We start from the raw sequence: 25,561 nt of genomic DNA on the forward strand, positions 1-25,561 counted from the left end.
TCTTTTAGAGGAATTAAATGCAGAGGATGTATTAGGATTCTCATGACTCCCTGGGGTGTTTCATTCTAGATGTGAAGATGGAGGAGGGTATTTCATGCTCTTTTGGTAATGTATGGAGCAATCCATTCAGTATCACTGTTTAAAATGCCTGGGATGCAAATACAAATGCACTACAACACCATCCATCCCAGCTCTAGTCACAGGCTATTCCTTCTGGCTTGGAAGGATGTACCTGTTTCAACCTGAATGGTTTTTATGTTCCTCATCAATAAGGCAGCTCAGTAGTTTTAGCTGTCAATCCTTCTTTAAGGTGAACTGCTACAATACTGGAGTGTGCAGCACCGTGTGCTGCTGAATAATGACTGCAGCTGGCACAGCCCAAACCAGCAGTTTCTGTGGGGTGCTTTTTAGCTGACCATGGAAATCTGTCCATATGTGTAGGAGCTCTGACCATCTGCACAGGAAGGTGAGTTATGTAACTTCTTCAGCGTTTTGATCAGAAAGGCAGCAGGGAGTTCACGTTTTAAAGGCAAAGCAAGCATTAGGAGCTTTCTCTCTTGCACTTGGGACACTGTGAGAGCAAACATTGCTTGGGGAGCACTGAGAGCTGAGGGTGCAGCCAAGCACAGCAGGCTGCACACAGCAGAACCCACACAGGCTCTGCACAGCCAGCAGAAGCATCACCCAGAGTGAGCTGTGGCTGCAGCCCTGAGTTAAAATCACAGAGAGCATGCAGATCTTGCAAACTGGAAAGATAAACAAACAGTAAGACATTTACCTTCCACATCAAGGCACCTAGGTGGGCTATCTGACCAGATAAGGTTATACATGCACTCAAGGATTTCTGGCCCTTCTAGTTTATATCCAGGAAAGCACTGATAATACACCACTGTTCCTACGGGGAAGGAGGCCCCGAACTCAGATATGTTAATGTAACTATGAGGAAGAACCAATGGCCTCAGGCAACCTGCAAATTAAGAAGAGGGAAGTTTCTTTTATTATCAAGTGCTTATCTCAGTCATCTTCACACATCTCAGTTACAGTTTCTGAATTGAGGAGTGTGATATTTTTCATCCTCTCCACTATGAATGGCATGTCTGCATGATCTCCCTCAGATATATCTGCCTCATTTTCCTGTTTCAAACCCTTTTGTTGTTTAGCCCACACACTTTACTAGCGTAGGCTTCACTCCCAACAAACCCAGGAAAGGTTTTCCAAAACTGACAGTATTTTGTTTAACAAACATTCACCCTTTCAGCAGATGGCAATTTCTTTTTGAGGTAGAATCTTTTATAGATAAAGATTGTCATTTATATAAACGGTGAGTTTTATTCCTCCTCCTAAAAATGACAGGCATATAAATCCTCTTCAATATTAAAACTGCTCCTGTGACAAAGTGCACACAACTGGAAAAGATTTGCAGGCAGATTTAATGACTGAAATTCTAGTCTGAGAAACTCTAAAGGGACATGACTCCCTAGGAGCAGTCCCATGATAAACACTGAGCGAGGTCTCAGACTAGGGTATCAAAAAGTTAAGGTACCTGTTATCATCAGAAATTGTAAAAGTAATCAGAATCAGAGATTATGTTCCAGGTCTACTTCTGGAATTACTCCTGAGGGATTTGTATCATGGCAGATACTGAGCAGTGACAGTTAAATGGTCACCAACCAAATTTGGGGCAACGAAGAGCAGTGAATTTAACAGATGGTGTGACTTTGTAACATGCCATTCCTCAAGGCCCTAGAAATGACCCTCTGGGTAATACTTGATACTGTTTAACTTTTTAATTTGCAATAATGTGGAGAAAAGATGGCAAGCAATCATGGAATGAAAAATTACATTTTAGAATTATGTGACTAATGGAAGCTGCATTATGGCAGTCCATAAATAAGTCTCTTGCCACTACTAGGAATTTGTGAACGATGCTCATAGGACTCCCATGATTTTAAGCTAGAGGAGGAAACAGAAATCAGTCTGAGAACTTGTAAGATACTGGCATTTAAAACAGAAAGCCTCAGCAGCATTTCAATCAGCCATTTCCTTGCAATGGTCTTTTGAGGGAGAGGAACAAACCCAAAAGAAAATGAAAGAAAAAGCTTGAAAGCTTTTTGCAGCATGCTGTACCACCAGAGCAACAATTCTGATAGCTGTTTAAGCAGCTGGTTTTGTCCCTGCCCAAATAAAGCTTCAAGCATCTTATCTGCAGGCTGCTGCTTCTGCCCTGATCAAGAATGCCCCCCACACAACACACTAATTCCTGCAAACTGAGCAGCCCATCGAGCAGAACGACATAAGCAGCCCCCAGTGGGACAGAAAGAACACAGACTGCCCAAGCAAGACCAAACTTACTCTTCTCTGAACTGTATTAGGGAAAATTTGGTCCTGCTGGCTCAGAATATTAATGTTCATTATGTTCCTGGTCATGCAGAACAGAGATTTATTTGAATTTGTATGACAGCCAAGCATTTGTGAAAATTCCTAGGTCTCCAAACAAGTCAAGCTGCTTGAAAAATTTCATTTTGACATTTTTTGGCTAAGTAACATCATTCCAGACCAGTCATTAATATTAATATCTCATGGAAAAATGGAGGCTAGATTCTTATGCACTCTACAATCCTTCCCCAGAGCTCTGGCAGGAAAAAAAGGCATCTGAGCATCATAAAACTTCCCTGCCTATTGTAATGAAAGGGATGGAGAAATGTAACTGACAGCCTACCTAGAGAAAGTAGGCAAGTGGCTTTGATCTTGCCAGTGCCTTTTTGCATGGCAAAAAGAAAATTATGGAATTCTGCAGTAACTTTATGGAATTTGGCAAAATATGGCAGGATCTTGAATCTGAATTGCCTATCCTTTGCCTGCCAGGTAATCAGTGCACTTGAGTTTTGTGCAATGGATTTCTTAACTTTTATTAGTACTGCTTTTCTTTTGAAAAGGAGTTAATATTGACTATTGAGTAGGAGCAATTGATTGTGTTTCACAGCATAAACACAGTAACAGAAGTAACAAGCTAAGGGGTATTTGGGGTACTTCTGCTCACTCAGTAAATATTGTCTGTCACAAAGTTTGCACCTGTATCTTTGGCAAATACTGCATCTGCAAATCAATCTTTTAAACATTCATCTCTCCCTACTGCAAGAGTCTAAATTGACCTAAATTAGATGTGAGGTGCATCCCCACAGAAAGGGGCTGTACACTTCATACAGCCACAGGTGATGCCATCTCTGATAAGAAACCCCAAAACTGTCATCCTCTTTGCTATGGTTTTGCAAAACCTCCCCTTTGCTGTTAGGCCAGATACAACATGTGCATCTAAAATGCTGAGCTAGTCTGGTAATATGTCTGAGTTCCTGCCACAGTCAAAGGCAGGATCTTGGGGGGCAGGCTGATGCACTATTGCTCCTTCAAAGTGTCCCAGCTCCCATGCCTGCCTGCCCTGACTCTGCAAATTGGTGTGGCAGTGTAATTAAGTGCCTACAGAGAAGTTGTTAGCTCTAGGAGGTGACAGATGGGTTTGAGGAAAATTGGGATTAGCCCAGTCTGCTCCTCTGTTAAAATCTCTGGCTGGTGTTCAGTGGGCCAAGCTTGTTACCAAGACGTGAGTTGGTTAAAACAGAGTCAGATGTGCTTATTAGAAATGTGAAGGGAAAGGGAGCCCAGGGTTATTGAATTTCCCTTCACTAAAGCTGGCTTACCCCCAGACATTTCTCACAGTCTAAGCTGAGCTGGGATCCCATGCTGTTGATGTTTCTAGTTCTACGGCTAATGGCTTTTCTGGCCAAAATCATCCCTGAGCACACTCTGAATTTTCAGTCAAAGGTTTAATGGACTGTGAATCTAATCAACAGCCTTGCTGAAAACTCTAAGAGAGAACAGGTTCCAGCTTCTCTCCTCTACACCTGCCTTCTGCACAAGGTAAAGGAAGATAGAGTGCAGTTAGAAGCTTAATTTTTTCCACAAATTAATTGGTGAAAAAATGCAAGATACCCATCAGGACTTCTGATTGACTACCTTGGTTGTTTTTTACTCTTTGATGCAGTGTATCTGTGTCAGATTTGAGCTTTGCAAACAAAAAAGCAGTATTAAAAGGAGTATTATAAGCATGGGAATGTTCAGGAAGCGACATCTTTCCTGCAGTGAGCAAAGGGGAAGAGAAATCAAAAAAATCTTAGCAGCAGCACTACTCAAACACTGCACTGTGGAGCTTACCAGATCACTGACATTCTTACAACTGTAGGAAAAAAATATTGGCAAACTATCACAAGGTGCATGAGCTATAAAATAGGATGTGCTGGAGTACTAAACCTTGACATATGGGTAGATTATCCCATGTTCCATCGTCTTGACATATGGAAACCATGTTGTCTAAGTCAGGGTAACGGATCTGGAATCCTTCATGACAGCTGATTATTAACTTATCTCCAGTCCTGTATGTCTTGTTATGAACCTCTGCATCTTCAACATGTGGAACAAGGCAATCTGTGACTTCATGAGAAAAAGAAATAGTAACTTAATTTAAAAAAAAAAAAAAACATGGCTTGCTATTCAGTAATCAAGATCTTAAACAGAAGTTAGCAATCTATGTAAGTGCTCGATTAAACTGTTTGGAAAATACATGCATTTCAGTAAAAGTGCCCTTTCCCTAGTAAACCACAATTTTACAAAGTCTATAACATGGCAGGAGAAGCTGAGGTGCTACAATAATAGATCATTCCCTCAGCCTTTTAAAAACCAAAAGTTAGGAGCCTTTAGGGAGACTGTGGTTAATTTTGGCCCTCCATCACGTATGCAAATTACATCCCAAATTCAAGGTTCCATGAGAAGGCAGACTCTGACAGCACTAAGGACAGGATGAAAGAATAGATAAAATACAGATATGGCACAAGGAACACAGAAAAGCTGCAGTTTTAGCAGAGAGACATGAAAATCAGGTACATTAACAAGAGTTTAACCAGCTCCATTCCACAGAGTTCATTTTGAGAATGCCTTCACTTTATTCTCCTTGATTATGTTTTAAACCAGATGGTTTTGTGTGCCTGCATTCATATGCTTTTAGAGGACATGATTTTTAGGGTCCTGAGCAGCATCTTGAGTGCTTGTAGAAGACTTTCAAGAAGTGAAGTGACATACAGACAGGGGCTCTAGTCCCTGTCTGTGACACTGTGATCAGTCACATATCTCACTCTGGGTATCAGTGCCAAAGACACCAAAATACAGAATGAAACTCAGAACACTGAAAGACATGGAAAGTGGAAGCAGGAGGAAAATCCCCTAGTAATACTGAATAATTGAGAAACAAGCCAAGAGGGTATGAGGGAATAGTCTGGGTGACTCAAAGTTCATCCTCATCACAAAGGAAAAGTGAGATGAAACAGAAGACAGGAAAAGATTAAATATTGGGAAGAAAATTTTGTTTGTCTGCCAGCAGTCAATCCATGACAGAGCTGGTAATAAAAGTTTCCAGGCATCCAAACCCAAGAAGTATTTCAAAAACAAGAAAGACAGAAAAAATATTGTAAGCCTGTGTTACACTGTTTTATTCCCCCAACACTTCTACCATGAGAGAGTTATATTAATTTAGGAATACTGTATTTATCAAGAAAAAAAATCCCTTGATACTTGCATAGAAGAGAAAGTTTCTTCCATTCTACCCATTTCTTCTGTGGGTAATTGTTGCTAAAGAGGAAAAGGCAAAGCTAAATTTGCATTTAGGAATTAATTGTTTGTATGCAATAAGCAAAGTGATAGTGATAGCTTGTTTGTTTAAAAGCACAAGCAGAAGGAAGATAAACTGTCATTCAGAACAGCACTCACAAACTACTAAGGGCAAATGCATTGCATAATGTTTTCATTTATTTAGGCAAACTAGGAGGTGTCTATTACTCTGAGACTCCATCACTAAATTTTACTAACCTGAAGGGGCACAGTGTTACTCCCCCAGTTAAAACACACTTTGTACCTTCCCATCACAGGGATGATGTTTCTAAAATTACGTTGTACTTAGCTAACTTTTTGGTATGGGGCCTGAGCACACCATTAGTTTAAAATTCTTCCATTTCTTTTCTTACTTTTTAGCTTCTTGGCAGCTGCTGCAGGTGGCTCTTGCTGCTGGTAGCAGGAAGTGCTGGCAGCCTGCCAGTCTGAGAAACAGCAGCAAGAAGTTTTCTTAGAGTTTATTCATTTATAAATGCACAAGTCTGGGAGGATCCATGCCCTAACTGGAGGTTGCAAAATACACTGGCGAGGGTGCAGACATTACTTTCAAAGATGGAACAGTTCTGTCTCTCTCTGTGAAGCTGATCAGCAGAGAAGACAGCAGGCATCTTAAGGCATCAGGATGCCCCAGGAGAAATGCCTTACACTAAGCCATAAATGCTGTCATGAAGAGGCTGTCCTGGGCACCCCACGAGGATGGGAGAGAGAGATGGAGAACCTGCCTGGCAGCCACACAGCAGGAGGGTGGAGATGGATGCCAGAAGATAACGTCAGTGAACAGCTCCCTCTCTTGCTACAACACCTTTCTGTTGCTATACAAACAAAGGTGGTGTGTGTACACACTGTGCAGTAAAACTGATTTCACTTTCAAATGGGGGAAATTGATTCTGTAACAATGAGCTATCACAGTGACCCCATCCCCATTATTCCAAGGAACAGCTGTGATGGGATCACTTTAATCAGGTAGATGTTGGCAGAGAACAGTGATAAGTTGTTCACTGCAGTCCTCCACCTGCCACATCCTGGCTGACTTTGATAACAGGCTTATTACAAGCCCCAGCTCAATGCCAGACCAATGGACCACAATATTACAGCTCTTTTTCCTGATGCCTTGCAAGCAAATGCTTTACCACTGGCTGAATTCATATTGTTTAGCACTTAGTCAGGCATAAACTGCAGTAGTCACCTCTCCACAACAACTGGATTAGCTGGCACCAGTTCTGCTTGGAAAAGCTAGAAGGAAGTGACTGAATTTTAAAATGTCCTGTCCTAGAAAATAAACTACTTTATTCTAAGTCCTTCTCAGTAAATCCGTGGAAGCTGCTAAACCATTTAAGGCAATATACAGTCTTTAACCAGCCTCAAACAGCAAAGGCTAGGACTTACACTCCTTTCTGGCAGTTTTACATGATCTGCTTATATCTACTGAGTGAGTACTAAAATGGACCAGCCAAAAGGACACATTTCTTATCTTGCAGGGACAGAAAGAGGTGGGGTAGAACCAGGAGGCTCAACAGCCTGGAGGCACGAGGGCTCACCTTGCCCTAACTTTCGTGAAGATTTGTACATTAGGAACTCTTGGCTTTAGCAAACCAAGTGCATCCCCCATCATAGAAGACTGGTCTGTAGAACAAAGTTTGTCAAATGGTATAGCTAGAGTGTTTTGCTCAAGTGCAAACCATGCAGAACCTCTCAGAACTGTTCCTATCAGCCCATGGGGAAAAAAGATGACCCTATCTCCTCCCAAAGGCACTTGGACCACAACAGCAGCTCAGAAGGAAGGCATGACCTAGGTACCATGGAGATAGGCACACCATCCATGGGTACCAGCTGGCCTGTGATGGCTTGTGTCTTTTGCAGATGAGTCCCTACCTTTCAAAAATGGTCCACGCTAATCCAAGAAGGTGCATGTAGGATTTACTTGGGAGTACTGCTGGATCTTGGCCAAAACCATGTCAAAGACCTTTCCAATACTGTAAGAGTGTCTACAACTGAAGAACAGTGTCCCAGTTCCTGCTCTGGTACTATTTTGTTTACTATTTATGTGTAAGTTCAAATGCAGAGGTCTGGTGCTCTGTGTATCTCACTGTGGGCCAGTCTCTGAATGAGCCTTGGCTACATTGAGCCACACCACTGGCAGGGTGGAACAGAGAGGGAGGATGAAAGGAACATCATGAAGAATTGGTTTGATGCAGGGACAGCTCATCTACACCCTGTGCTCTTAAAAGTAAATATTTAAGAGCAATATTGCCTCTTGGGTTTTTTTCACCTAGTGTTAAACCTGCAGTGCTGTGTTATTAGGATTGTTCTATGTATGGCAAACACAGTATTTTAGTGCATATTAAATAACACTTTCTCTTTATTGTCTTTGCTTGTATTACAACAGTGCAGAGAGACTTTGCCTAAGATCTGTGGCCATTGAGCTGTGGCCTGGTTACAAATATCACAGAGTGCTCATAACCAGGCTTAAGAATCAGCAAACACTGGGCAAGACAGATAAGAGATGGGGAAATAAAAATATTTCTGTCATCTCACAGACTCAGGGACAAAAGCAAAGCAAATGGAGGGCTAAATGCCCTACAGGAAAGCTGTAGCCAAACCATATACTAGTCCACTACTTTCACTGCAGGTTTATCATCCCTGCCAGTGGGAGAACGAGGCACTGAGAACATTTCCAAGGTGTGTGCCTGCAGAAGAACAGGGAGAGGAGGGCACAGCTCCTCGCTTCGTTGCCATCTCCATGCAGACTGTAAATTTAGATTCAATCTCATAGGAAAGAGCTAGCATTTGTTCCAAGTAGGGCAACAGCCTCAGCAGCCACATTATCACAGTGGGAGAAGATTAGATTAAAGTGTGAACAACATGACATACTGTTCTTAAACAGTAAATACAAAATTCCTACCTCAGAGGTTTGGTATTTATGTGCATAACTGTATTAGAGCTGATGAAAGGTACAGTCACAACATGCTGTAGATCGACATAAGAACATAACTCTAAACATACAGATTTTTGACAGAGTATTTATTGGGCACCAAGTCAAGCAACTTCATTCTCGTCTTGACACTTAAAATCTCCTGCCTCTAAACGAGAAATGACAGACCTATAAAATCAAATTGATTGGGTGAAGAGCTCCAGGCAAACGTATTAGTTCTAAAATCAATTACATTCTGAAACAGGTTGCTTTGCTTCCTTTGGTAAATAACATCCATTTGTGATTAGAGATGGTCCTAGTGAACACATAACGACAATTAAACATACATAACATACAGACATAAAATTATCCTTCAGTGAATCCAAACTCCTGAGAATAAATGAACTCCAAAGTAGGGAGTGTTTTTACTGTTCAAGCTCAGCTGGCACTGCCTGACATTTATATATGCTGGGATGAGAGGCGTGTAGAGCATATCATAGCCCACAGAGCAGCCAGCCCCTGCTGTAAATGGGAAATGCAGCATAAAGTTGATTTCACCTTGTGATAGGTAATGATGAATGGGAAAACATTAGGTTCTCCCTTCTCCAGCAGCTGTTAGAAATTTCAAATTTCTTTCTATATATCATTACAGAATTTCTGCAGTGAAGGCTTTTATATATGTCATTAGATAGCTGAGTATCACAAACCCTGTTATAATTCTCTCTTAACTCATCTCCAGATGTGCCATGTCCCTACACTGCCCAACTCCCTGCCATGGCCCTCTCTCAATATTCTGCTCCCAGTGTGCAAAAGGATCAGCCTAAAAATCACTTTTTTAAATGCTAGAAAATGCTTAGGCCTCATGGACTGCCACAGAGCCTTTGCTTAGTATTTCTTCTGAACCAGTGCTGCTATTGTGCATTGGAAAGAAGAATTAATGCTGTAATCTAATACCTGAGGTATTATTATAATGTTAATCAGGGAAGTACTTAAGCACTTGCTTCACTAAATCCTAAATCAGGGTCCTACTCTGAGGTCCAAATAATAAGAAACATTTTTGCACCTGCCTAATTTTGAGCACAGAACTTTAACAAGACTAATCACATAATTACAGTTATGCTCCAGCTTAAGTGCTTTGCTTGATCAGAGCATTGGCTAGCAATCTTTTTTAAGCATTCTGTACTGGAAAGTAATTATTATCTCTAAAGCAACTGTTGTCACATCATCCATCACATTCTCCAATTTCCAATTTCTTTGCTTTTTGAAAACACCTGGCTCAAGTGTTGATCACACTGACATTAGTGGCAGTTTTGTTGCTGATGGTATTGTGATCAGAAACTTCCTCCACAGATTTACACTAGGCAGGAGGACCTGGGAAGAGGTTTGAATATTTAATAAAACACATTAATGCTTATTTTAACAACTGCAGTGGATGATACAGACAACATTTCAAAGATGCACATCAACATTCCAAGCTCCCTGCTGTGCTTAAGGAAACAGAATTTCCAAGCATTAAAGCTTTTTCTGGCAGTTCCAATAGCTAGTTTAGACAGAGGCTGCTGTCACTCTATATATATTTTTTCTTAAATAACCATGAGATGAGAGACAAGGTCATTTATGAAAAGTGGCTGTCACAGAAGAGGGCACGATTTTCATACACTGTTATTTTTAAAGGTATCAGGTTGTTTCTTTGAAGCTGACCCATGTGGCCACATGATGAGGTGCTATTGGCATCCCTTTGCCTTTACTTCTAAACATCAGCTGTCATCTCATGGGACAGCTCACTGCCCCTCATGGCTCTGTAGCCCACAGCCTCTCACATGTCCAGGAGAACATATTTTACCAAAATTTCTCCTGCCAACAGGCCAGCTGCCTGAAAACCCATACACTCCTTACCAGCTGCCCCTGACTACTCTCTCCAATATCTCATGCACCACTTTCACACTGGCCACTGTTTAGGGTTGTTCCCTTCACATGCACCTCCTGAGCTTGGTCTTCCCAGGCCCTGCTTGTCCCTGTTGTAGCACATCCCTGTCCTGGCACAGGATTCTCACACCCATGCCCCAGGAGCACAAACAGTTTATATAAAGGCTAAGTGATGCAGGATCCTATGCAGAGTAAGTGTTTTGGTGAGCCACATAAGTCTTCAACTACCTCTGAATAAAGTCCATGTATTTATTTGATTTTAAATGGTGAAAGGTAACCTGAAGTAGAATATATCTGGCTCCACCATGAAGGCAATGAGCCAATGTCTTCAGTGGAGAAGTCACAACACTAAAATGTAAACACTTTACTTAACTAATACTTCTCATGTCTGTTGACTTTAATAGCACTGTTGACCAAAAATAAATCAACAACAAGGACAGGTTATATCTTTAATATACTTGTTGAAATAAATAATTTATGCTGCTTGGTTGTACTTTGGCCAAAATTTACAGTTATGAAATGCAAATTGATCCTGCCTCTAAGACCTAGAGGTCTTATTTAGGATGTAACATCCTAAGTATTTAAAACCAAATACAATTTCAAATATACAATAAAAATAAATTGGTTTATGCCATGAATTATCTCAGAGTAAACTTCTACTCTGGCTTTAAACTTTTGCAGTCTATGTGTATTTGATTTTGCTACTTGATTCATGCATATATCATAAAATACTACTGTTTAAAATTCCTGATTAGCAGGGGTAATAACATTGGAAATTGATTGTATTTTCCTAGTAAAATATTGCAGAAAGAAATATTAAGTGGGCAGCTTTAATAAATAGTTACATTTAGCTTACAATTGAGGTATTTCTTCTCTGCATTGATTTGTAACTACTTAAAAGGGGAGATTAAATTCTGTTTTCACATTTCTTTGTGTCCCTTTCAACCCACACAGCCTCTCATGGTACAGATTTCACTGACAAACGAGGATTATGGATGGAAAATTAAAGCATGTATCCAATAAGTGAAATGGACACCAGCCTGTTGTGTTTTGCCCAGAGACACACAGACCTAGTACACGGACAAGGAAGAAGAACTGACATGGTGAACAGCTTGAAGAAAACTGACTTACCTTCTTGTAGGCACACGGGTTTATCACTGGGTTTCCAGCTCAGGGAGCCATTAAAGTGTCTCACACAAAGTTTTTTGGAGGTGCCATTGAGCCTGTACCCCTCCTGGCAGTGGAAGCGCACCACCACGCTCTCAAAGAAAACGCCGGCGCTGGGCGTCTTGTAGCCGTGCTCAGGAGCCCCAGGATCAGCACACGCTTGCAGCTCATCAAACCCTGTGGCAGACAAAGATACAGTCCAGCTGTGCCCATTTACCCCTCAGGCTTTTTCTGGCTCTATCCATTATCTCCATGAGGACCTTCCATACTGAGCACTGGCAGCCCTGCTTGGGTACCAGGTACTCCAGAGTTGGGACAGGACCCACCCCCAGCTACAGCTGAAATGCTCAGGTGGCAGAAGTGTCTCTTCATGCAGCTACTGGGGAGGCAAAAGTCAACCACGCTCCTCAGTAGCTGCCTTGGATAAAAATAAAGCACTTGACCCAGCCCACCAGTGGGGATTGCTCAGTAATGTGTCTGTAATTACTTCTGGGGACTATGGGATTTTAGAGGTCTCGTGCAGTCACTGGTTAGAATAATAATGTATCAGAAGCAGAGAGGAAATAAAGGGGCATGAAACTTAACTGCCATCCAAAGACACAGTAATTGAAATGGGGAACAGGGAGATTTCAAGAAGGGAGTGAGGTCTGCCACAAGGGAAAGGGACATTGTGACATTGGATGAATATGACACCCCCCTACCATCACTTTGGCTTGGTGGCCCTACCACACTTTCCATGCACTGTTACAGGACTGCTGTGTTACTTCATTGACTCCAGAAGGGAGTTTGTAAAGTCCTTTACCTCCACAAAATTGTAAAACAGCAAACTGAACCCCAACAGTTGCAATCAATAAATGTGACTGTTTATCATTTTATCAAACTCATTTCAATGCCATTTGCATAAGTGAAAGCTTTTTTTACTGCAAAGCAGCAAAGGTTTAGTGCAGCACTAACAAGGGCTGCATACAGAAAGAGAAAATAGCTTTGGAACAGGAACAGCAGGGGGGCAATTAATGCCGGCGGGAGGGATGCCTGGAAAATGTGAAAATCATTGCATGGTAGTTTTAATGTTTTGATTTTAAAAGAATAGTATCAGAGACCCTCAGCTACTTCCTGCATGATAAGAATGAGGTGCCTCCACGGTGCAGTCGGAGAGAAGGAAGATATTACAGTAAAGGACTTTCTGAAATAAATCTCCGTTTCCCGAGGCTGAATCATTGCCTCTGCCAAGGGCTCGTTGTGAAGCTGTGGCAGCCAAATGGAGAGCACTGAAGGTGATGAAGAGCTCTTGCATTCGAGCACTGAATGTCTCTGCTCAGTCCCCTGGCTGACAGCTGCTAGTGGAGGAGACCCACCCCAAGCCACAGTGTCCTGTGTCTCATTACTGCTCCTGTGAGCAGGGGCAGGACACACTGTGGGGTCACCAGGGCAGAGGGCACTTCCCTGATTTCCAGGTCCTGCACTGAACTCCCCAACTGGGCTACAATTCCCAGGAGGTGACGTGATGGACAGAGCCCAGCCCGAATTCCATGAGCAGCAGCCAGCCTGTGCCCCTCTGCAGTGCTCCAACACCCCTGGACCTCCCTCTCCACCTCCCCAGCACCTCCTCTCCTGGCTGAAACAGCACAAGGGCAGCAGAGCAGCTGCTCCTGTGCAGCTTCACTCCTCCATCCAGCACAGTTTATCCCGGGAGCTGCAGGGTCAGTGCAGTGACCAAGTCAAACACATCCCTGAATTCCACCCACGCCTGCTCATCCACCACTCAGCTCAAGTCCTGCAGTGCAAATCACCCCAGACTGTCATTTGCCAATGGGATGAACAAGGAGAAGCACAGTCATTTTGACCACGGGATTACACGCTGTAGGCAATACTTATTAGCAGAGAAAGGCTGGCCATTTTTACTGGAGATTAAAAAGAAGCTTCTTATGCTTCAGACAGCAAGCCCACATCCTTTAATAATGTCAGCGAAGATCTTAATTATTTCCCATTAAACCAAGGGATAACATGACATTTAGATCAATTTTGTTACTTCAGTAATCTCGGAATTTGCAGTCAGGCAAGGAATATTATCACCCACCTTGAGATATGTGTCCTTCCTCACTAGCTACATCAGGGAAAAGTACACTACTGCCTACTACTTTGCCTCCGCAACAACATAGGAAAAGGAAAGGTGCTGAGTTTGCCTGGTAAAAAAAAAAAAAAAAAAAAAAAAAAAAGAGGCAAACTCATTTCTTAGTTGTCATTAAATGAAATATGCAAAGTTAGAGATTGTGTGCTGGTCAGCACAAAACCTGACATGGAAGGCAAGAATGTTTTCTTCCCTGGTGCAGGCTAATTCCATGACCCTACTGCCACTTTTCTGGTGACCCTACACAAGCAAATATTTCCATTGCTGCTAGGGATTCCTTTGCAGGGTGTTGGTCTCTCAGGTTCTTTTCCTCCAGTGCAGTTAGCAAGCAGACAAATCTATCCCCAAGGGGAATTCCCAAGTAGAGGCTGGAACACGAGTGGGAAAATGGAATTATGCACCCTCTGGTTTCTGCAGAGCCAGTGGCCAGCTGATACTCAGCTACTGCATGGGGGATGACACATGGACTAGGCACAGGATCAGCCTCAGGGAAGAGCCAGTTAGGCAGACTGCACACACATGGCACCATCTCATGGTGAAGCCATGAAGGCAAAGAAAACAAACCCTTAAACCCTTTTTTGGTCCATAAATAGCAACAGTAGACTCAGCCCAAAGCAAAATCCCTCTGGAATAAGTGGAAGGCACCTGCAAGCCAAGCTTCTTTATGAAGGTGTAGATGATCCAAGCACAAATGTTTCAATTCAGCTTTTTTAGCTGACAGTTAAGTCCATCAGTCTTTTACAATTTAAGTATAAAATTTCTGGTACAATATTCAAGAACAATAGTGCTCAAACATCCCTGAGAATTGCCATTTTCCAGCTCTTCTTAATGATAGCAAACTTGGACCCTTTACATAATAATCCTTTCCATGTAATCTCATCTGGTTAAGTTCCACCCTATCAAAAATTTGTAAATACATGTCTTCAATGAGATACATCTTGGTACTTTTTTTTCTCACAATCTTTGTTTTCTTTTCTTTTTCAAAACTATGAATTTAAGAGCTGCTACTCCAAGTTGTGATACAGTAACTTTCTAGTGGTGGGAGTAATCCTACATTAATAGATGAGATGCTATAGACATCTTATGCTCTGATCCCTTTAGAACCTGATGAAAAAAGCCAAAAAACTTCTCAGCCAGAGACACAATATAAATCCTTGGAAAAAAAAAAAAAAAAAAAAAAAAAAAAGTCAATCTTTTGGCTACAATAAAAAGCTGTTATCCCTCAGGAAAAAGGTGTATCAAATAAGATAAAAAGCAACTTAAAACTACAATGTTTCCTGACAAACCCTTCAATGAGTCATTGGGGAAAAGAAGATTACTGGACTTTTTCTCATGGTTAAAAGGAGGGAAGGGGAAATTATCATCACCACCTACTAATAAAAATTATACAACACACCTGTGAAATAAAGTAGTAAACTTTCATGTTGCCTATACAGTAAAAGTTTAGTAAGGCCAGCAGCCATCATAATCAATACTACATCATTAGCAGCATCTCTATGGGATGCTATTGCATGACTTTAAATCCCTGAAGTCAAGATTACACAATTACTGCTGGAACTGACTATTTCAGTAATCAAAATAGGCTAACATTTGGTCCAAATTGCAGACTTTCTGTATCACAGTATCTTTAAGGGATGCTGTGTAAAATATCATGGACAATAATGTCTTTCTGGCAAGGTTAATTAAACACATAAGGCCATCATCACCAACAAAGCATGCAGTTGATACAAAATGAATTTTGGATTTGGTATTTTCTAATTTACCACATTTCTACTGTTGGGCCAAACAGAAAATAGCAATGCTCTTAATTTGGATAATCCTCAAGCAGATTATATGGGTGCTTACTTTGCCTAAATTGCTTGCCATTGTCAGACAGGTAAAATAATGTAAAATTAATGGTAAGATTGAAAAATAAGCAATGCCCTCCTTGGGGTATAAAATGAACAGTTGCAAATAACTTGATCAGATTGCTCCTAGAATTCTGCCTTGTACATTCTTAAACATAAAATGATTCATTTCATCCCCAATGAAAAGCCTGAAATGTTGGAATCTAGGGGAAAATTACATATATGAGATGACAAGAAATCATGATAGCCACAACTGAGCTTCAGACATGCCTAAAAAAATGGCAGGAGGAAGAATCCCTCAGTTCATCCCATAAATCTATTTTTCTGTTCCTTTTTCTCAGTTTCATGTTTTGTTTTCCTTGTTTCCCTCTTCCCTCACCTCCATATCTTACAGCTCCTTGTAAATTCATGGTGCTGGCAAGGTGATTTCTAATCTAGATTTGATGGACTTCTTTGCCTCTAAAGCTGCTATAAAACATTTCACTGACACACTGATGATGCATGTGAGCTCAGAACTGGCTGCACTCACTCTTAAACAGAGGCATCACTCTCATTTCATACACCCAGTGAATGAGAAGTGACATGTAATGTGCAATAATATTCAAGATAGAGAGTATTTTCAGTGTTAGTCTTCAGTAGGATGGAGAATGGGCTTCTTGTGCATCAGCACCTGCCTTTGGGTTCACTAAATCTGTCTCCAGCAGAAGCAGAGGGAGGCAGAGGCTTCACAGACTGTGGCAGGACCAGATTGCCTGCATGCACATTTTAGAAGGTGTCTAAACACTGCAGGAGCAGGTTATCTTAGGCCAGCTCTCACTAAAAAGCCATTCTGGGACTAAAACAAAAGGGCCACGAGTGCAAGCATGCCAAGGGCTTGCTTGTCTTGTACAAAGGAAAAGTTGTTTTCATCCCTTTAGGAGTTTCTGCCCTGTTTCTGTGAAAGCCATGCAGGCACAGAGCTGTGTGCCTCTGGCTGTTTATGCTTCCTTGCTGTTGATGATGTTAATTGAACTATCCATGTACCCCAGGAGCGAGAAAAGGAAGGATGTGCTCCGATTAGCATCTAGACTTGGAAGTGAAATTTAATTACAAAGCTATGATTTCATTAGTAAAATGCCTCCTAAAATCCAAACTCTCCTTAATCCCTGAAGGGTCACTAATGCTTCAGCTTCCCTGAGACTTCAGCAGCTCTGTAAAACCCTGCCCTGTTTAAGATGTGAATCACAACCTGCCTTGCTCTCCTTGCAGAGCACGCTCCCAGCTCCCAGCACGGCTGGATATCCCTCCTCACATGGATAAGCCCTACCCAGGACAGCCTAACAAGCCATGGAAGGACCTGAGAAGTTCAAATTCCTTTGTAGGAGAAACAGAAGAACAAAAAAGACCTCCAAGGGCAGGTATTATGCTTAAGTCACAAACTGATCTATCAAATCAATAATACCATTAGGCTTCTTTATCCTTCTTATAACACAAGAGCATCATAGAAAAAAGAAGATCAGTGTGTAATGCATCTCATAAGCACCAAACTGACCCTCTGCAGTAAAAAACAAACATGCAAGTCCCCCACAAAGGGCAGCAGACTGCAAGAGAGGCAATTGGTCATTCAAAAGGCTGAAAGGTTGACTCATTTGCAATTCCTTGTTTTTCTGATCTTTCATCTTCTCCCACAACCCTGGTCTCCAACCTGCACCACAACCCACCATCAGCCAGCCCATCACCTGCCCTTGCACTCTCCTCAAATCCTGCTGTGCTCCCAAATCCTGCTCACCACCACTCTCAGCATCTCCCTTCTCCCCCTCTCAGTGGGCCCTTGGGAAGGGGCAGTCACTCAGAGATGCTCCTCAGAGTGATGATCAGCTCAACCTTGAAATCCCTACTCAGGTATGACAAGTCCCTGGGCATTTCTGTGCTAAAACAAGCTGGCATCTCCCTGAAAAGTCCAAGAATTGCTGCTCCCTCCAGAGTGGGCACAGTGGAAGGAAAGGGAGGAGCCATAAGCAGGATAAAGCATCCTCAGAGGACAAAATGGGTTTTCTAGGAGCCACCCAGGAAGTGCTGCTGCCTGGGAATACCACCAGGGAGAAGGGAGCACAAGCTGCAGTGCCAGCAGGGCAGGTTCCTGGGCCCTGCATGGCTGGCTGCAGATGTAATAACAGCATCTTTATTTCAGGGGTCACACCTCCAATTAGTTACTCCAATTCCCATTAACGCTCACGGCTGCCAGCACAGCCCAGCTGGTGCCTGGCCAGTGCATGCACCAGACTACAAGCTGAACTTCCTACCCATGGAAACCATCACCAGTTTTAATTCTGGATGTGAACCTTGATGCAGGATTCTTTTATTGCCTTGACATCAGGCTAATACAGGAGGAAAAAGCACAACAAATTGCTGGAGAAGGAAGGCAGTTCAGAACACAATCAGCAAAGCACTTCAGTAAACCCACAGCAAACTAAAAAGATACATTTGTTTCTTCTGGAAAAAGAGTTTCTTCTAATTACCATCTTAAACAGCACAGGCCTATCCCTTTAATCACAACTTCTCACAATTAATATAGCTATGTCATCTTTGTAAATAATCCATTTCATTTATAATGCAAGAAGCACTTGTTATTCCCAGGCTTTTGTAATCCAACAAGTCTGACTGCATAATTCATGAACCCTTATGAAATGTCATATGCTGCTCTGTGATCCTCTGAACTTGCCATTACTTAAATGAAAAACAAAAGGCAGAAAGCAAATTTGCTGCTGGTTCTGCTGACAGAACTCACTTCTGTGTTTTTGTTACAAAAAGTTACCATGGCTATCCTGGGATATGATTCAGGGTGAATAAAAGCCAATTTGCCACACAATAAATCCCACAACCTCCTCCCAGCTCCTAAATTTTTAAACTGGATATTTATTTTTCCAACTGTTGAAAATCATTCAACTGGTACTCTGAGGTCTAGACTGGGGTGAGCTTAAATCAAGTATTAGGCAGAAATAGTTAAAACCTGAAGACAAAGTTTGGTCAGCTTTCTGCAAATAGAGGGTGAATATTTTTGGAATCTCCACTTATTCAGCTAGTTCAGTTTAACAATTAGTTCTATTTGAGCTGCACACTCAATCAGAAATTTTAAAATGTGTAAAAACAGAGAGGGTTTTTCCTATCCTGTGAAAAAGGAGCATGTGAGAATAAATGACTTCTTTAATTTCCAATAATATTTCATGTTTCTAAGTTAATTTAAAATACAAAATGTGCTTAGATAAGTTTTTCTTATTTGTGCATATTTATTATTCTTAAGGTAATTTAGACTACATTAAAATGGTTCTTCTTGGAATTGGTAGTTCCACATTTCTTATCGGAACCTTGAACATCTATGAATTCTAATTTCTATTTTATTCATTCTAGTTTCTATTTAATTTACTTATTCTAATTTCTATCTATAAAAAAAACTCTAAATGTGGTTTGACAAGGATGACTGATTTTTGAAACAATCCAGTTTTAAAAAATTATCAAACACCACCTTTAACCATAATAAAAACAAGAATGCAGTAAATGCACACTGAGCTCTCTATATGCTTCAGTAAATGAGCAAATACCTAACACATCCTCCTATTCATTTTGCTGATAAGGCACTGTAGTAATATATTTGCCAATGTGTGCTTGTGGATTAGTGACCCATAAGCACCATCATAAGGAATTAAACATGTACAAATCCAGAATATAAAATATTAGTACATCACTTATGCCAAGATTTTCTTTTTATTGATTTAAATGAATAAGTGAGCTCATTACTTGGATTTAAACCAACCAACCCCATTTCTGTTTTCATCCTCAGATGTAACATTTTATATATTAGCTGCCTAAGGATTTCATTAGAGTTTCAATACTGTCAATGTGGGAATCCAGCCTTAGGTCACTAAACTGGATTAATAACAACATAGAAAGCTACTAATAAAAATGTGACAAATAAAATAAAACAGTATTCCCATAATTTCAAGAATGCTATGGGCCTGCTGTGTTTTTCAAAAAGCAGTATCTAAGTATTGTTGTTTATCTGTCCCATATTTTTAGCACTCTGGAAAAAATTAATTACCATGAGTTGGTTTAAACAATCTTAGTCTAGACAGGCAACCCTTAGGAAATATAGCAAAAAAACCCCATAAAAAATGAATCATGAGCTAGTTACTATAGTAATACTTCTCCTAGACCAATAGCATATAATATTATTCATCACAGCAAATCCAAAGTGATGAAATGTCACACTATTCAGCAGAGATTCTTGTTTCTATAAGATGCAGGAGTCAGATACTCAGGGGTACGAGTTGGGGGGTTGATATTTATGCACTCATCAGCTACAGGCTTCCCTAGATGACACTATATTTTTATTGTATACCACAGTATGGTAATCCAACAATTTTTTTGCTTTTCATCTGTGCTGTATAAATCGATTTTATACTTTCCCAAGACCAGGCAGAACTGGATATGGGGACAATCAGGATTAATGTGTGAATATTGTAATATTAAACTTTTAAATGAAGTGCACACTAGAGAAGACTGAGAGACAGGGAATTGAAAAAGCTGGTACACACTAAAACAGGAGAGCAGATAGACACTGTTTCCAGCTTTTGCACTGATTCCTTATCCTAGTCCTCTGATGCTTCTGGGCACTCTTATGCACTACAGTGATTTTTCCCCATATGCCCCTACCCATGAAACCATTTCCTCTTAAATGGAGACCTCATCACAGCCATCCATTTCTTATTCATCTTTTCCTTTGTGCATATGTTACTTGCTGATACTTATTTTCTTAGCCTAGCACAGCTGGGATTTTATTTACCCACAGGTCCAGGAGATGCAAAGGAAAATGAGGTGGCCTTGTGGGATCACCAGGTATTTCCCACATGAGGACTGGCATTGCACCTTCCACATTTGCTCCAGATCATCCTGCAAAGCATTTGTACTCCAGTAAAGCTTTTAGAAAGCAAGCAGATAATATCCACTGGGGAAAAAAAATACCCTTATTGATTTTGGTCCTAATCTGGACCCAAGAAGAACTGATTTTCTTCTATATTGAAAAGCTCCTGTATGCTTCTGTGCTCTGCTAAAACTGTTAGCACAAAACACAGGTTTTACTCTGCTTCTGTTCATGAGAATGCATTTTCTGAAGAAAAATGGCTCATAATCATCTTGCTGTTTTCCAAGTATGTGATAAACCCCAAAACTGTATAGAAAGTCAGCAGGAGTCTGGATGAGCACTAATAATGAAGTATTATCATCATATCCAAACACTTTCAACTTAAATTGCTCATTTAAAGTGCTCTGTCCTGTGAGTTATTCTGTCCATACTGACAAGACTGGCAAAACCAGTGGGAGGTTAAGATGATGCATACACTTTTTTTTTCCTTTTCTTTTTGATTCATAATTGTGTTGCACTTAATCCTTGTGCGCCCATTTTCCTCAGAGTCCTTCCAAAGGAAGACAGGGAGTGAAGGGAGGCTGCTCACAGCATCAGATCAAGCAGCTCAGAGCAAAGTCACAGAAGAGCCAGTGAGAAAGATGGAAACATTTGTAATTACAATGCTTTGCAACTACACAGCCACCATATTTAAATCCCTTAAAAATATTCCAGAAAAATGGCAATGACAAATTCCACTGGCATATTCAATTTTTGTGGCATCACAAAAGAATCATTTGTGTACAAAATCCCCTCTGGTCCAGTATTTCCCCTTTCAAAGCAGTCTGTTTACCCTCTAGTCACTTTTCTATCAATTCTCCAATTCTTTCATGATCCCAAATTTCTTCACAAATACTTTCTCTAGTGTCAGTTTAAAAAAGTCAAGGTGGACAATGTCTGCTATATTTTCCATCCTCAGGAAACCATCTGTTCTCTCCAGAGATTAACAGATTATTCTGACACAACCTTTCTTTTAATACAGCTATGTTTTATTTTATATCATAGCTCTAAGATTTTTAACCTAACTACCTTAAAACAACTCTAAAATCTCAAATGTTTGAGGTGAGAGAGAACCAAGTCCCTGATTGCCAGATCCTGGTGCTTTCCCTTTTTCCCCCCCACTTTAATCAGAGAGTGTTTTAGGGAAATACTGGAAGTTGCTGCATTTCAGTTCTATGGCAGTAAACTCAGGTAGAAGAGGAGGAAGCTGAGGACAGAAGAGAAACCAAAGGAACTAGAGAAGGAACAGCAGGAGAGACTTGGCAGAGGTACAGAACTGGGATGTAGGGACATAAAAAAATACATCAGCCTGGAAGGTGACTGACAGCTGTTGGGGTGGTGATACCACTAGCAGGTCAGAGAGGAGGAGATGCAGCCCAGTAGGGTTCCTAAGAGGTAAAACATGGAACTGGAGAGGGACAAGAGGGAAGAGAGGGAGAGACCCGCAGGCACAGGCAGCAGAGATGGACAGTGACTCACAGCACAGCTTTGGAGGCTGGTAAGACACTGTGAGAGCCTCCTCAAGGGTTAATGGCCCACCCTTCTGGATCAGAAAAACCTGATTCAATTTTTTTCTGATGACACCTCTAAAGCCTACAGACTGTCATGTACTTGGCATTGACAACACTGAAGTTGAGACTGTCAGGTAAAGTCTTGTACAATTAATATAACATATATGCATCACTATTAGTCAGCTGAAAGATTGAGAGTTAGGGTATTCTTGTGCACAGATAATAGGTATTGCTGAGCTACCTGATGCTCAAAATATTTTCATAAAAGCCAATCTGAAAATCACATATGCTAGTTAAATTTAAAGATTATGGGCTTTTGTTCTTCAGAAAGCATTCATATCCCTACCTTTCATTAAAATCATAATTTTGAAGAAACAGAGGAAGAATAAGCTGTTATTAAATTGTTATAGTACTGTAAGTTGATTAACTGGGAACTAGGAAAGGTCTAGAGCTAGTAGAGTGATAGTTCTTTGTTCTTATTCAAGGGACAGAAGTTTTAAACATATACACAAGCAATTTATTTAAAACTTATTTTTCTTAATAGATATTCATTTGAGTATTTCTGCAGCCTCTCTTTCCCCAGAGTGCTAGATGGTTCTTTTCAGAGCAACAGCTGCAGCAAAGATAGTTAAAATAAAGAGCAGGCAGCACATAGATCCATACATATGCTTTGCAAGAAACAGGCAGCATTTCTAGATTTATATGTGTGCCAATCCCCTAGGATATCATAATTGTGTTTGTTCTTTTAATAACTTTAGGCTCCAGTGATCAGAATAAAAATTCTATGCTGAAGCTAATGCTTCATCCTTAGTTCACCTCACTACCCTGAATTATATAGTAAGCAGACTTAAATAAATGCAGGAGTCTGGCTCCTTCCTTACACCAGACTCCAGCCACGCACATAATAGGTTGCCTGATTTAATTCAGGGTCTTTCTCTTCAAATCTTACTTTGTTTTAATAAAATATTTGGCTCAACCGTTTCTTTCTGTGCACAGCTTTCCCAGCCCACCTTCCAGCCTTTCCTGAATTGCAGTTTCCCTGACAGGAGCAGCACATCCAGCCTCCTGGCTTGCAAGAGCAGTTGGGTTATTTAGACAATCTTGTTCTTCCTAATTATTATATCTACACTTTACAGTTACCACCTCTTTCAACAAACCTGAATAACTGAGTTAGTTGAGCAGCTTATTAAGTAGGCATGGCCTTTCAGCTGCTTTGTGACTACAGCATGCCAGTCCTAACTAAAACTAAACTTTTTTATCCCTAAACCAGGCTGCAGATCACCTTGTAATGAAGACAGACTTACAGATTACCAGCATCCATGAGGGGCATTGAGACAAACAGAGGTCACAAGTTGTACAGGCTAATGGGTGAGCAGAAAGCCAAGCTCCAGTCAGTCAGTGCCCAGTCCAATGTGCCATCCAACATAAGGACTAAAAGTGAGCTGAGCAGGCCTAAATATACTCCCACTTTCACTTGCTGACCACCTTGGAAGATTTTCTTTTTTACATGGTCTGACAATATCTTGAACTTTGTTTGAGAGCAGAGATTTTAGGAAGGTCAGAAACTATCAAATCATAAAATGATTGGAAGGAATTTTAGAGACAATCTATCTCCAGCCCCTGTACCTGGGATACCCTTCCACTGGAGCAGGTTGTTTAGAGCCTCCTCCAATCAGGCCTTGAACACTCCCAGGGATGAGCATCCACAGCTTCTCTGGGCAGCCTGTGCCAGTGCCTCACCACCCAATTCTTGCAAAATTCATGGGGGCCTTGCTGGATTAGGCAAGGCTACTTGTCTTTGCTACACATGAAATATGTGGGTATTTTTTTGTATCCAATAACTCAAAACCAGTTTCACAATAAAACCTGAGCTTGGTTGTTGATATTGCTGATGAAAAAAGAATATTGATGTGGTTCCTTCACCAGCTCCCTGACCACCACATTATGCTGACCCTTTTCTCTTCATCATTACCCATCTTACAGTCCTCCTGAGAACAACAATACCCCTTTGTTCCCATATCTCCTCTATTCTTACTTAACTTTCTTCTGTGGCTCTGCTGGGTGTCACCTTCCAAAACCCTTTATTAAAATATTTTCCTTTTTTCTGTGTCCTAATTTTCTTCAACATTCTCCCCAGGACATTGTTTTCGCCGCTTTGTTTTTTCTCAAGCTTGAATTTATCTTTTTATGACACCTTCCTATTCCCCCATTTCCCCTCATTTTTCCCCTTTCAAGTCCAGTTGTCTTTTAAACTCCACCTCAAAACTCTATATAATTCATTTATTCTTGCTAGACCAAGCTGCTTTCCCCTGTGAGGACTGTTCTCCACAAGGTCTGAGTTTAGGCAATAAAATCCACAGACAAGAAAGCATCTTGCCACACTTGGTCATCACAGACATAGCCTGACCTAACCTTGGACTGAAAATGTTAATCTTTTAACTATTTGTCCCTGGAAAAAAAACCACATTTCTTCACATGTCATTAATTTCCTGTGAATATGTTGCTGTACCTATAATCAGGGAGATTCCATTGATCTGGCCTGGCTTATTGTTAAGAAATATTTGTTCCTGGGATGAAAAGAACTCTCTGCTCCTGATTTCTTACTCAAGCCACTTGGTAGCCTGCATGCTGCTCAGCAAATCAATCATCACACATTCCACAGCCACAAGCTCCCTCACTGAGATATCACACATGGCTTCACCTAAAGTTCCTTCCCATGCATTAAGCAAGAATTTAGACCTTCTGCTCTCCTAAAATGCAGCATCTTGTGCCTGATCAGCAGCCTGCTAAAACCAGGCATGGATATGGGAATGATAATTCTGCATTGCTTTTATTTTCCACTATCTTAATGGAAAACTGCAGGTATATATGTCCTTGTGCATTCTAGAACTCAGCATATTTCCAATGTCATAGTTACAATTGCACACCCCACACAAGTCTAACTGGAAACTGAGTGAAGGCTGAAGTAAAAGAATTTTTCTATGTATCTCATGGAAAAATTGAGGAAAGTGCTACTCAAAGTCTCTGTATGCAATCCTGGCTGAAAAATCTCAGCTTTCTCTCAGGAGGCAAGGGATGCTCTCTCTGGGTTATCAGCTGTTCTACATGGTGTGGAAAAAAATGCAAGAACAGATACTCCAAATTTGGATGAGTTCAGCATTTTTTTTTTACAATTCATTTAATCAGTAATCAGATAAACAATCTGGTGCCAAAAACCCACATGGTTACACTTACTTTTGAAACCCAGCATACCCAAAAGAGGGAGGAAATTGCTTTAGTGTGATTTATAATGGCAATGAAGAGTTATATTCTTTTTGGTAATGACATTGTACGATACATTTTCTCTTTGGGGAGAAAAGTTCTGAAGTCTTTTAAGCTGTCTCATCTACCATCACAGACTCCAGAGAAACTCTGAAATCC

General features: G+C 40.9%; 1 protein-coding gene across 2 annotated transcripts in view; it reads right to left on the bottom strand.

The window, feature by feature from the left end:
* SUSD4 (sushi domain containing 4) overlaps positions 1–25,561 on the bottom strand; it is a 69,221-nt gene that overhangs the window by 17,764 nt on the left and 25,896 nt on the right. For both annotated transcript variants that reach the window (XM_079297778.1, XM_079297779.1), the window contains exons 3-5: positions 11,684–11,896; positions 4,306–4,485; positions 779–967 (exon numbers count right to left, since the gene is read on the bottom strand). In XM_079297778.1, coding sequence (XP_079153904.1) covers positions 779–967; positions 4,306–4,485; positions 11,684–11,896 — 582 coding nt within the window. The remainder of the gene's footprint in view (positions 1–778; positions 968–4,305; positions 4,486–11,683; positions 11,897–25,561) is intronic.

Source organism: Erithacus rubecula (genome assembly GCF_903797595.1).
Source record: "Erithacus rubecula genome assembly, chromosome: 2".
Lineage (NCBI taxonomy): Eukaryota > Metazoa > Chordata > Aves > Passeriformes > Muscicapidae > Erithacus > Erithacus rubecula.